Source organism: Petaurus breviceps, unplaced genomic scaffold, assembly GCF_028583685.1.
Source record: "Petaurus breviceps papuanus isolate PSGF00001 unplaced genomic scaffold, PetGlider_PUasm1.0 90696, whole genome shotgun sequence".
In the NCBI taxonomy this organism is placed as follows: Eukaryota; Metazoa; Chordata; class Mammalia; order Diprotodontia; family Petauridae; genus Petaurus; species Petaurus breviceps.
This window is the reverse complement of record NW_027187314.1, coordinates 1,970,960-1,985,536: the sequence shown is the minus strand read 5'-3', so window position 1 is coordinate 1,985,536 and position 14,577 is coordinate 1,970,960. Positions and strand designations below refer to the sequence as shown.

The 14,577-nt window shown below is 39.7% G+C and overlaps 1 protein-coding gene across 1 annotated transcript in view; it reads right to left on the bottom strand.

Annotated features, from left to right (window-relative positions):
• POLA1 (DNA polymerase alpha 1, catalytic subunit) overlaps nucleotides 1-14,171 on the bottom strand; it is a 344,356-nt gene extending 330,185 nt beyond the window's left edge. Inside the window, exons 1-4 of the mRNA XM_069065646.1 lie at nucleotides 14,020-14,171; nucleotides 7,768-7,892; nucleotides 5,062-5,158; nucleotides 2,657-2,737 (exon numbers count right to left, since the gene is read on the bottom strand). Of these exons, the coding sequence (XP_068921747.1) occupies nucleotides 2,657-2,737; nucleotides 5,062-5,158; nucleotides 7,768-7,892; nucleotides 14,020-14,068 (352 nt within the window). The 5' untranslated portion in view covers nucleotides 14,069-14,171. The remainder of the gene's footprint in view (nucleotides 1-2,656; nucleotides 2,738-5,061; nucleotides 5,159-7,767; nucleotides 7,893-14,019) is intronic.
• Between the last annotated feature and the right edge of the window lie 406 nt (nucleotides 14,172-14,577).

Sequence of the window (14,577 nt, the reverse complement as noted above, 5' to 3'; positions counted from 1 at the left end):
CAAATTATAAGGGAAGGTTGTTTAAATCATTTCATTTTAGGAATAAAAAAAAGCTTGTTTGTGTTCATACTAGAAGGACCAGAATTTAAAGTTGCCCTACTGCACCTTTTTTTTTATTCACAGGGCAAGAAAACAGAAACTGAAGGATGAAAACTTTTATTTCAAAGCAATTATAATATTTTTGCATCAATTCATATGCCTGGTCATTCTAGTGCTAAAGATCATCAAGACACTCTCAACCTGATAAATGAGACTTCTTCACTAAAATAATTTTTTTTAACAAAGGATTTAGATCCAAGAAAAAACAATTACTTTAGGATTTCCATAAATACAACTCTCAATTTCAATAAAACTAGCCAGTTACTCATGTTTTCTAAATCCTGTCTTTGTCTTACTGTTCACACTGTCTCCCCTGATAGAGATCGTAACTCTTCTACACCTTCTCACTGAAGTAAAAAAAGTTACTAAATGCCTATTAGCTGCTTGCTCATCCCGTTCAAGTACTGTCTACATCTTCCTGTAACTACTCAATAGAGGACTCCTCTGGGACAATGGAGGTTTCCCTCCTTCATCTGGCTCTTTTACTACATTAGGCCACCAGTACAATACCTGCACATCAGGACTGCACTTGAGAAAGCATAATACTTTCAATAATCTTTCGTGATGGCAAAAAGTCATCTTTTTAACACCAAACTGGAATTTAATCCAGGGTGCCACGTGGCTAAAAACCATGCACTTCAATCGGTTCAAGTATAATTAAAAAATATTAGTATCATACACATATTATCTCACAAACAACTAAGGAATGTGGATAATAGAGACCTCCTAGCTGAGGAAACTCCCTCTACAAATGCTGGTGTGCAACTCAGACAACTGACTAGAATACTATGAAGTTAAACAATGACTTGCTCCACGTCACATGGCCAATATGTGTTCTGAGGCCAAGCTTCAATGCAAATATGCTTAGTCTTGAAGTACTGCTGTCTTAACACTCAAAACATCCACAAAATATGAAAACTACAGGCTTTGGATACAAAAAAGAAGTTTTAAAAGCAATTTTTTTCCCCCATAATACTGATACTTCCAAATTATCTCTTAACTTTTGTTGCTTTTTCTCCCGCTCACATTGCCACCACACTAACCCAGGTTCTCATTCCCCCTCACCAAGACTATTGTACTAGGCTCCTAATTGGTCTCCTGGTGTCAAGCCTCCCTCAATTCCATGCCATCATCCTAGTCAGCGGCAGACGTGACACTGCCAAAATGGAGTTCTACCCATGTCACTCTGCTACCTCAATAAACTCCAATAGTTCCTATTGCCTTCTTTAGAATAAAAGGGAAACACCTCTATTTGACTTTAAGGTCTTTAAAATGAGATAATAATTCTAAAAGCACTTAGCGCCTGGCACAGAGTAGGCACTTACACGCTTTTTACCTTCTACCCTTCATAATTCAGCCCAAACCTACCTTTCCAGCTTATCATACAATTACTCTCCCTCAAACACACACTAATTCAGGTCAACTTGTAGTCTTACTTTTCCTCATGCACTCTGTTCCCTCTACATGGCTTTGCATGGCCTATCTCCCATACCCTGGAATGTCTTAGCTCTTAGAATCCCTAAGTACCTAACTACCTGACCACCTCCTACCTGAAGCCTTTGCTGCTTACCCTGGCTGTTCGTGCCTTCCCAAAAAATTATCTTATACTTTGCCATCTATTTTTTATATATGTGTCCACGTTGCCTCCTACAGCTAGATTTAAGATCAAATCACGAGAATTCAGCATGGTATTTGGCACACAGTAGGTGCTCAATGCTTTTTGATTAAATGATTTTGTGAATCTTTAAGTTTCCTATACAAAATAAAATAAATTTCAATAGCCTTTATAGGCACACACCCCAAGTAGGTCACTGATAAGAAAAAGTCCCCTTATGTACCAATATGTGTGTGTGTGTGTGTGTAGTAGCACTTTATGAGGTAGAAAAAAGCTGGAAATAAAGTAGATGCTCATCAACTGGGGAATGGCTAAACAAACTATGGCACAGGAATGTAATGCAATGTCACTAAGTTATAAGAAATGATGAATATGATGGATACAGAGAAGCACACAAAGACTTTCATGAACTGATGCAGAGCAAAGTAAGCAGTCATGAAAATAACATATACAATGACAACCATACAAATGGAAATACCAATAATATCAAAATAATTCAAAGAGAACCTTGCAGAATTAAAAAGAACAAGGTCAGCCCCATAGAAAAGACCTAAGACACTGCCTCTCACTCTTCTGTAGAAGTAGGAGGTTCATCAGCATAAACATTGCAAATAATTTAAGACTATCACTAAGATTTTTACTGATTTTTTTCTTTTATTCCTCTTTTTCTTTCTTTTTTTCTTTCTAAAAAATATTCTGTTTTATGAGATAGTTCTCTGGGAGGAATACTGATAAATATCTGAGAGATATTTGGGCAATGTCAATAAGAGACTATCTACCAAAAAAAAAATTTTTTTAATGTATACTTTAAAAGATCCTTTGTCCACAAAGAAAGCTGTGACAAGCCAACTATTTTAGAATATCATATACTAAGTCATCTCAGACTCTGAACAACTCTTCTAACCAACCAATAACATGCTCTTGAAAATTATATATTCTTACCTTTCTTACTGACATCAAAGGCATCATCGTCAAGCTCCTCATCAAAAATCTCCCGGCCATCCTCTACATAGCCAATGCCATCTGCAAGAACAAAGTAAACCATTGTGAGCAATTATTTTTCTACAGTGGTTACTGGCATTTTAACCTATCTAAGGAAATACTGCACCAATTCATATGATGCCACTTCTACGTCATACAGCCTTCTGTTATAGCATATACTCCGGCAGACAAGCACACAACTTCCACTCTGTGGATTTTTCTGGGTAACACAGAGGGAGAAACAATACAGCAATCCCCTCCAATCCCAGATTTCACTTTCCATAGTTTCAATTATCCACAGTCAACCACAAATTTCAGGGGAAAGAGGGAGGCAGGAAGGGAATCAAGTACCCATGGAAGGTGAGGGCCAGAATACAATTCAAGAACATGTGAGGGCAGGGGACAGATGCGCAGCACCCAAGTGCAGATGGAAGACAGACAGGGGCAGGTGAGGGTAGCAGGGCAAAGCATTCCTCCAGAGGTGGTGGCAACAGCCCAGTGGTAGCAACAGCAACAGTGGCACATTATCCTGCTTTCATTTGGAGGGTGTTCTGTTTGTTTTGGGAGGTGGAGGCAGGGGGGAGGTGGGAAGCCACAGAGCACTGAGCCAAGAGATAAGAACAGAGGGAGAACATACTACTCTACAGTAAAGTTAAAATAGGTGTTAAAAGTTAAAGCAAAATTTTATACACAATTACAGACACATCATAACTGTGATGACTAACTTTGATAGACCGGGCTCCTCTCAGCAATGCACGGTTATAAGACAACTCCAAAAGCCTCATAACGGAAAGGACTATCCACACCCAGAGAAAGAACTACAGAATATGAATGTAGAGTGAAGCAAACTACTTGCTCTCTCTCTGTTTTGTTTTGCTCCTTCTTTCTCATTTATTCCATTGGTTGTAATTCTTCTTTACAATTTGACTAATGTTTAATGTGAAAGTATCTGTAGAACCTATATCGGATTGCATGCCACCATGGGAGAGGGGGGGAAGAAAACTCAGGCTAGTTATGAGGAAAGGAAAGGGACCAAAAGCAACTCATTATTCTCAAATGAGATCCTACCACTCATGTACAGATAGTCTGGGATTGGAATCAAGAACAGCATTGCACTGCTCCTTCAGATTCTTATATAACTCTGAAAGAATCATACAGCATCACTGCTCATATGCTTGGAGGCCCTCAAGGATACTGATGACAAGGGGCGGCCAGGTGGCTCAGCGAGTAAGAGCACCGGCCCCAGAGTCGGGATGACCTGTGATCAAATCCGGGATGACCTGGGATCAAATCCGGGCTCTGATACTTAGCACCACACCCAGAAATAACTGGCTGTGTAACCTTGAGCAAGTTACTTAACCCCGATTGCTTTAAAAAAAAAAAAAAGATACTGATGACATTCCAGAGTCTTCCTCTCAAATGACATTTTAAAAATCCCAAACAAAAAGTGATCATCCTGAGCTTACTTGACCATCCCTTCCCACAAAGCAACAAAGCAGATAACATGAAAATATGTAAACTTTTCCAAATGGAATATCAATTCAAAAATGTGGGGGGAAACCTTAATATTCTACTTATCTAGCTAAGTACTACTATAGGCAAATTTTATCTGTGTTTTTTTATAAACTTTGCTGCTTGAAGGGAGATCCATAAGGGCAAGGTTTCCCACATTAAATAAAATTTTCTCTGATCCAAACATGGTCTTGGATTTTATAGTATTCAAGAAAAAAAATAAGACAAATTCCTTCAGCAACACAAAGCAAGGTACAAAGTCTAGGTTACAGCTAGGTTTGATTTATCAAACAGACCTAAAATACTAATAGGACTGTGAACCCTTGATGAAGTACTTATATTCCTAGGAAACAAAAGGCCTTCCTTTACACACTCCTTTAAGTTAAACAAAGGGTCAATAATCTTTCTTGATTTAGTCTGTGATAAACTAAAGGACACTTCATTGGCTAACAAACTGGCATTCTTTTTCAGTTACTCCATCTAATGATTACCCTTTTAATCTAGTCAAAGGAGAACTCAAGAGATACTTCTCTTAATTGAATTAATCAAATGATAGTAGTTCCTCCTTTTATTTGGTCATCACCCTAATCTGTTTCAGGGAGTCAGAATTTCTTCCAAACCCTTATTATGTCTATTATTCAAGGTAAACTGTTAAGTTTTGGTTTGGGGTTTTTTTTTATTCATGTGAGTTCAAGAATTTTAGGTTAGGATACAAGTCAGATTATTTTTTCTTAATATGTCCTAAGACAAAAAAAAACCTTCATGGGTATATTCCACAAGATCAACATTTACCATTTGCATAGTATAGACAAGAATGACACAGTAATTCACACAGGGAATTTCATATGGCCTACCATCATCCACAATCCAGTCATCATCCTGCCGTGCCTGAACCATTCTGGAGTACTGATCTTCATCAACTTCATCATAAACACTAGTGAAGTCCTCTACCTACAAACATCATAAAAAAATCACAAATGAAATTCAGGGCAAGTAAAAACATTAAAAGGTTCTTCTGAGTGTAGACTTTGAGGTACAAAGTGGAACGAGGTTCTAAAAAGTCTGAAAGGAGCACCTGCAACCAAAAAATTTAGTTCTATAATGCAATACCATTACTCATAGGGTTTTCCTAAAAGTGGATGCTAAAATATAGAGAGGGAATATGGCATAGTGGGGCAGTCAAGTGGCACAGTGGATTGAGTACTGGGCCTGGAATCAGGAAGACCTGAGCTCAAATCCAGCCTCGAATACTTACTAGCTGTGTGACCCTTAGCCAAGTCACTTAACCCTGTTTGCCTCAGTTTCCTCATCTGTAAAATGAGCTGGAAAAGGAAATGGCAAACCACTCTAGTACCTTTGCCAAGAAAACCCCAAATGGAACCACAAAGAGTCTGACATGATTGAAACAACCAAACAACAATAATATGGCATAGTGGATCTGTGTTGGTGTTATGTCACTGTCTTCTGGTATGACTTTCGACAAGAAATTTCACATTTTTTAGGCTTGTTTGCTCATCTCTAAAAAATGTATTGGCCGAACTAGATGATCCTTTCTAAAGCCCCTTCCAGCTCAAACCATTTAGATAATACTCAATAGCTCTATTAGCATAACATGCTTGTCACACTGTCAATTACTCATCTACTTTACCAAAAACAAACTGAATTATAGTCAGCCCTTGATTATATGCTTAGGGGATTTTATAACATGAAATTTTCAAGCTTGTTTTCCATATTCCCTATAAGCTTCTGAACTAGCTTCCTCCTTCAATGTCAGATGATGATGTTGGAATGAAATTATTTTTACTATCATCCTACTAAGCCAAACATAAGTAAAAAAGGTAAAGCAGCTGCCCTTCCCAATCTCCACCACAATAAAGCCAAGAAACATTATAGAGCCAAATAAAAATATTTTAATAATCTTTCTTTAAAAGTAAGTTTTATTGATGCTTGTTTTTATATGAGTCATTTTTGGACATGTATCCCTCCCCAAATGAAAGGACCCACTGTCCTAACAAAGAGAAACGGTCAAGCAAAAACAAATGATAAAATGACCGCATCTGTCAATGCTTACAATATAATGACCACATATTCTTAAATTGTTCTACTGCTCTTCCTCCCCAAGTGTGTATGATTGAGAGTCAACTATATAATCACTAGTTTCTTTTCTCTTAAGTACCAAAAGTACAGTGCCTAAAAACTGCACAAAGACTACATTCAAAAGCTAGAAATAAACTATCTCACTTTAGGTTAGAAGCAAGACCACCAAACAGTAAGTATATTTCTGATTTTTTGCATCCTAGGTAACTAGACAATTTTGGAATAGCTTTCTTCTCAAGATTAGAAAATTAAAGCCTATCATCTCTGTACTCCCAAGAGCTGCACTGACAAAGTGTACTAACATTTTGCACCTACAGCTTCACATACTCCAAAGATGGATAGATCCTCCTTTGGTACATCAGGCACCAGATTTTAGATTTTTTTAAAAGGACTTACTATACAAAATCATTAAGTAAAAAGACTCCATGGAGCAATTATGATATTAATGAATTTTAACAACAATGCACACTTATCTAAACTGGCAAAAGTACAGATCAGGTAGTCCAGCAGCCTGTTCCTATGTAGACTGAATTTAAAATAACTATAGGACCTGAAATTTAATTCCTGTTTCAAAATCAGTTTTAGAAAGAGGGGTATTTTCACTTTTTAAAAATGAAGTTTAGGACATCTGTGGCTCTTCAAAGAAAAGACACATGAATTATCTACTCTGGCACCTACCTATGCACATGTACATGTGTGCATGTGCAAGTACACACATAAAGACCTACACACACTTACATAAACACAAAGTATTCACTAACGGAGAAAGAAACAGTATTCTTCAATACATATGGTTGATCCAAAAGGATTTTGGAATAGATGCCTATCAATTATGGAGGAGCCAAACAAGATATGCTCTATGAATGCAACAGAATATTATCGTTCTATAAGATCAATATGAAGAATTTAGAGAAACATGGGACCTGTATTAAGTAATATAGACTGAAGAAAGCAGAACCAAGAGAATAATATACACAATGTCTACAACTATGTAAACAACACTAAAAAGCAGTCAAATTCTCATGAATTGTAATGAACAAGCTCAGTCCTGGAGAACTAATAAGGAAACATACTTTCTTAGTGGAGAGAACTACAGATATGGAATGTGATACATATGGGCAGCTGCTGTGTCCACTGTTTTGGCTTAGGATGTTTTTCTCTATTCAAAGAAAGGTTCAATGCATGGAGGGACAGCAAAAGGAAGTAGCTGATGTAGAAAAAGCCAACAAAACTTTTAAATAAAATGCTAGCTACCTTTTAAGAAACCCAATTGCAATATTTCCTCTACAACCCATAAAATTCTCAATCCCATGCATGTAATGAATGCTCAATATTACAAATTAATGACTATGATGAGAGAGATACACAAAACATTACTTTCTTAGTCTGTAAAGATTTTTACCAGCTAACAGAGTATGAACTGAGTAGAGTACGAGACCGAGTCAAAAGAACTGAATACTTACCTCATATTTAAATTTTTCACCAGCTTTTGTCTTTTTCAGTTTTTCTAGTGCTTCCTGGCGCCCTTTTACTGATTTCTTTTCCCTCCGAGAACGGGAAGCCATCGACCTCCCTGAATCTGATACACCTAAAGAAGATCAAATTAACATCGTGAGATGGGAGAATTTCAATCTCCAGACCAAATTCCCAAGATGATTTCTGTCCGATATTAACATCCATTTCTTATATTAGCTCAAAAACATATTCATAAGGAAAATTTAAGCAACTTAAAGGAAAAACTACATGGCACAATTTGCTGTAAATCTAATTCTTTAGAAAATCTCTATAATGTGACTGTCAGTATTTAAAAAAAATTCTAGATGGAAAAAAAATTTTAAGCTATTATCTAATGACTAGACTAAGAAAAGGCTATCAGCCTAAAACTCTTTTTTTTAATTCTTTAATTTATTATTTTGTTTGTTTCCTTTTAGTTTACAGGATTCGATTCCACAATTCCTTGAATTTCACATTTTGTCCCCCTCCTTCCCCCCCCCCCCCATGGCGGCTTATAGTTAAGTATAGGATCTGTAAATACTTTCACATTATACATTGGTCAGGTTATAAGGACGGATTGTACCAGCTGGAATGAAAAATGGTAAAGAGGACATAAAATCAAATAAGAGAGCGAAAAAGATCAGGTATTTTGCTTCTACCTGGATATAAACTTAGTTCTTTCTAGTTCTTTCTCTGGATGCACATTTTTCTCTCCATCATGCGTCTTTTGGGATTGACTTATATCCCTGCATTGCTGAGAAGAGTCCAGTCTATCAAAGTTGGTCATCACACATACGTTGTGTCTGTAATTGTGTACAAATTTCTCCTGGTTCTACTCTTCTCACTCAGCATCAGTTCTTTTGAGCCTCTCCAGGTAAATATGAAGACTGCCTGCTCCCCGTTTCTTACAGCGCAATAGTATTCCATAACATGCATATACCACAACTTGTTCAGCCATTCCCCAATTGATGGGCACCCCCTTAATTTCCAATTCTTTGCCACAACAAAAAGAGCTGCTATAAACATTTTTGTACATATGGGTCTTTCTCCCATTTCTATGATCTCTTTGGGATATAACCCTAGGAGTGGTATTGCTGGATCAAAGGGTATGAAAGTATTTATAGCCCTTTGGGGGTTGCTCTCCAGATTGGCTGGATCAGTTCACAACTCCACCAACAATGCATTAGTGTTCCAGTTTGCAGCCTAAAACTCTTAAAAACCAAAAAGGAAGCAAGGCCTATATGGCAGAAAGTGTTACTTTTTTTTTTAAAGAAGCTCATAATTTTTTATTTATCTTATTATTTCAGCGATGTCCATTATCTTCATAAGTATAATAGTGACAATAAAGTCATATCCTGTATGTGCAGGATAGTAGTGAATTATAACTTGAGATTAACATATTTTGCCAAGTTATTTAAAGATATATTCCCAAATATATACTCAACAATTAGAAGTGTAGTACCACCCAGGCTTCACCTGGTTTGAGACTGAGATGCAAACATCCACTTCTCTCCCTAAGACATCAATTAGAAATGTCCTGCCCCTAGAAAGCTGTGCTCCTTCAGTCCATCCTCCTAGCTCTACTGTCTAAAAACTCTACTTGTACCTGCACTTAGTCATTTATGTAAGCCATGGTATACAGTCTTCACAGAGCTACATATATACCAGCAGGAAGGATTCTTTGATAGCATCTACCACAAGAACTTCATTTTTACAGGTAAGGAATCTGAATTCAGAGAAGAGGGAAGTAAATAAGGAGAGGCTCCCAAGAAGACGCAGTGAAAAACACCAGAGACCTGGACTCAAGATCGCTTGATCATGGATTTAGAGCCAGAAGGTGCCTGAGAGGCATCTAATCCAACCAATTCACTCACTGCAAAAACAAAGAAAATTAAGCCCAGAAAAGTTACGTACCAGGTAGCGGGTAAAAGGGCTAGGATTTGAACCAAGTTTTCTACTGTCAAATCCAGCCTGATCTTTTCAACTCTGTTTCAATGCTGCCAGCCTTCACACTTATGACATGCTTTTGACAGAAGTGATTTAGTCACTTCTGCTCATTCCGCTTTCTGCCTTTTGACCATTTCCCTTTTAAGTGGTACTCTCACCATTTTCACTCAAGACATGGAAATCCAAACCAATGAATTTAGCTTCTTTGTTTAGCAAAAGAGTTAACCTGAAATAGAGTTTTCATTTGATTAAAATGCCGTTGCAAACTGGGGGCATGTGACTGCCAGTCACCAACTTTTCAAACTATCCTTCCCCACCAAAGTCTTCTCTGCTTGTCCCTTTGACCATCACCATGAACATATCGTAGCATATGGACTCAATGACAGCAAAGATGGCTTTCTTTTTGTCCCCCTATCTCCAGGGCCTAGCATGGTATCTGGCACTTAAATAAACTGAATCACCACCTTCCTCTTTTATGTTCTGCAATGACTTCCGGTTCACTTATGGATTGGGTCATTCGAAAATCCTTCATGAAGCTTTTGCAATTCCTTCATTTCCTAAACCCAATCCAGCCCCCTTCTAGAACATCTATTCAAAGTATGCCCTCGCATACTTTCGTACTTGTCCATAGAAATGACATTCACCTGAAACATTTCCTTCCTTCCCACTCCACCTTATATCCCAATAGATATCTAGCTCTATCTCCCCTATCACACACACACACAAAATTTCAAGCTTTCCCAGACTGATCAGAGAACTCTTCTAAATATGGAAAATCCTAAGGTTATTCCCACTGATCTCTACTTCAGTTCTGTACTTAGAAATGCCCCTATTCCTAAAAATATGACTACTAGACTTTATTTTCATTTATGTGTTGGTATGACATTTTTATTCTATTGTCAGTTCAAACCTTTCTACAAGATAATACCAATAATGACTCAAGCCCAAGGTCTCACTGAAGAAATGGATGATCAGAAAAGGAGGTGGCTCAGTTATATGGGGAAAATGAAGATTATTGGACACACAGACTAACTGGGTTACTAGTATCTACATAATGTTAAAGACCTAAAGCAAGGCCTCCAGCACACTGGGTAAACAACCTGTGAAAGAATTGTGAGTAGACATGGAAAAGAATAGTACAAGGCGAGAAAGCATAGATGGGTTGTATTCTGTACTACCGCACAGAAATGTGCAATCATCCTACATCAATGAGATCAGGCATCTCAGTGAAATATTTAAAAAATCCCTCATAGATGTGTGCTCCTCTTCTGAAGTCCTCCAATGCCTCATCACAACATGGAGATGAACCTGCATTCCTGAAGAGGGTATTGGTGGAACACAAATTCTGCCAGGGTCAATATAACCAAGGACTAGTCTAGTTAAGTTCAAGGAAGCTCATCACTACAAGGCTGGCTACCAAGTCACAAATTTTTCTGGACACAGAAATTCAAGGAACCTGTACTACATATGAAAAATGCAATCTACATTTGCAAGAAAGTAGTCACATGGATGAAATCCCTGGTCTTTTGATGGATTAAAGTATTCATGAGCTGCTATGGGCTGATGGATTCTATACTTATAATTCTGTTAATGTGTGTGCCTGAGAGGATAAGAACTTGATCTTGCAGCTAAATAACACAATGGATAGTACATTAGACTTGGAGTCAGGAATACCTGGCCTCAAACACAAACTATCTTTTATCTGTATGACCCTGGGCAAGTCATGTAACAACTCAGCCTCAGCTTCCTCACCTGTAAAAAGAGACTAATAATAGGACCTACCTTCCCAGGGCTGTTGTAAGGATAAAATAAGGATATTTGTTAAGTGCCTTACAAAACATAAAGCACTTATATAAATGCTAGATATTATTATTAGCTATTATTACCAAGTAATTCAGCAGTACACCAAGAACAACACCAGGAATAATCTGAAGCTTACAGTCAAGACTTTATTGTCAACTTTCCTTTTCATCTTTCCAGGAAGGTAAAGAAATCATGTCTAGGTAAACAATTGCTTATAAGATTTTCATGCTATGTCTAGCCGTCCCAAAGTTCTGGTACCTAATGAAAACAATGGGTCTTGACTCTTCAAGTCACACATAAACAAATAATTCTCCTTTCTCTTTTTAAACACTGTTTCTTCACATGTATAAATTTTTTTTAATAGAAAAAAATGGCTGATTTTAGCAATCACAAATGCTAGGCTAAAAATAACTATCTGGGGCACCCCCAAAGAAAAGTCTATAAGATACCAGGCTATTGCAAAAGCACAATAAATGAATCTTTCAGCGTGTTCCAAAGGAAACATTCTAGTCACAAACCCATCAAAGCAACATAATCACAGCCTGTAACTTAAGAGTGGTTTCTAGATTGCAGAGCATCATCCAAGGAGTGATTTTTGATGCTTCCTGATGAAGTTCAGTTTTTAAAAGATAAAAGAAGGACTTAACAGCAAATCACTGCTTAAGTGACAGGTCAAGATGCATGTTCATACATTTCCTTTGTATGAACATGTCCTGACAGCTCCCAAACCAACTAGGTTTGCTACACTAATGCTTCAGATCTCCACTGGAGCAATTTCTCTAAAACTAGAGAGTAGAACAAATTGGCATTTGTAATTTATAACTGGGTGAATGAAACAGAAGCTTGATAGAAAGTTTTCATTATTAAGAAACTATCAATTCAACAAGAGATAAAAATACTGGGCCAGGAAGGCAAAGGCCCTTCGCAGTCATCAGATTTTTTGAAGTAAAAAGACAAGACTTTTGACAGAACTTACTAATCATATTCACTTGAGGGGGCAATTGGATTAGGGCAACTGTGCAATTTCCAGGTCTACTTTAGAGAATTAAAAATATTCATTCCTGATCATTTTTCTGACAAAAGAATACTAAACTATTAGTACTAACTTGTAACAGAATTTATTATTTTTAAGTATAGTAGTAGGGGTGGCTAGGTGGCGCAGTGAGTAAAACGCTGGCCCTGGAGTCAGAAGGACCCAGGTTCAGTTCTGGCCTCAGACACAACACCCACACAAAAAAACTAGCTGTGTAACCTTGGGCAAGTTACTTAACCCCAATTGCCCTCCAAAAAAAAAAAGTATATTAGTAAATGGCTGGAGTAAAAGCACTATTATTATACAGTACCTTCCTTAGAAGAATCTGAAAACCATTTTAAAATGCATCAAGTGGAAAACTTATCTCCTTAAAAGCCAAAACACATTTTTCCTACTGATGGCACTTAAGAAATATTGTATGTGATGTACTTGTATAGAAATAATGACCACTATCTGTTCCACATTCATAACGTGACTTTGTTGTGTTGATATATTAGTATATATTCTCAGACAGTAGCATTTGAGTGAAACAGGCAAAAGAAATTAAAAATTGAAAAATAAAAGCTAATTTCCTAAGGCTAAGTTGTGCAGATATAGGGTCAAAGAAACTCCTCCCATAGGGGCAAGCACCCACAATGGAAATGAGCAGGACCACTAATTGTGCCCAACAGGGGAAGGGCAGGACTTGACACCCAAAGTTCAAGTGAAATCGAGAAACTAGGTCTCGGAAAAGAAGGCAGGTGGCCGGGGAGGGTGAGAAGGCAAATAGGAGAAGGGTGTCATGACACTCAGAGACCAAAAGGTTCCCAAGAAAAACTCCTGCAACAGATTTCTTATCGCCTATCGCTGGGCCTCAGTTTCCTCATCTGTAGAGAGGAAGGGATGGGACTCAGTGATCTCAAAGATCCTTACCAGCACCAACATCCCGGAGTCGGGATGAGTCTCTCCCTTTCCAGGCAAGACCAGCGCAAACGGAGCAGCCACTGCCACCGCCACCGCCCCCACTCCGGTCGGCCAGCCCACTCCCCACCTCCCCATCCCCCAGGGCGGAATAAAAAAGGAGGAGCCTCGAGGCTCTCGCTACCGTAGCAAACACAGGTCTGCCACCTGGTGATGCTGCAACCTACTCCCGCCGCACCCGCACTCTCCGCTGGCCCCCTCCCCTTCACCACGCCTCCAGAAGCGCCCCCGCCGCCTGCCCGCCAGAGCTCGCCCCCAGACTGCGGGCAGGCGCCCCGGACACGGCGCGGCGCGGCGCGGCGCCCTCAGAGCATTCCGGAGGGACGCTCGGGCTACCTCCACCCTCGGGGGTTCCCCGCCTGCCAGCACCGCCTCTCCCCACCCGGGGGCTGCATGGGCTCCAGCGGCGCCCCCCGTCCCCGATTCCGGCCCCGCTAGGCGCACGTAGTCCTCGCGGCGCCCCCGCCTCGGTCCTCACCGCTGCTCCCGGGCTCGGGATTAGGCTCTGCACTGTGCACCGGCGCCATGGTCCGCAAAGATCCGGCTCAGGATTCCGCGCCAACGCGCTGAAACTGGCGCGGGGGCAGAGACACGCGCCTCCCCGAGAGCCAATCAGCGCCTGCCGAGGGCTTCCTACTTCCGCCCGGAAGGCCAGTGTCGCCGGGTCTTTCTCGGACATGTCCCCGCCCTAGCGCCTCCTCCTTGATATCTCTGGGTTTCGGCGCGCTCTGGAGTCCTTAGAGACCGGCTGGAGACCAGGCTGGGTTGAGAGCAGAGAAAGAAAGTGGTCGGGCGCTTGAAAGAAGTCAGACCAGGGTATACGCAAGCGCAGATAGTCCAGGGGTGGAGAGACCGGAATCCTCCTAGAACAGCAAAGGTAGAGACCAGGGAGGCTTTCGGTTCTGAGACTTGCATTCCCTGAAATAAAGCGCGGGCGGGCAGAAGAGCAGGGGATTTGAAGCATCGCGAGTATCCGGTTTTTACACGCACATATACACACGTTTGCGGGGACCTGGCTTGCCTATGGGGGGGGGGG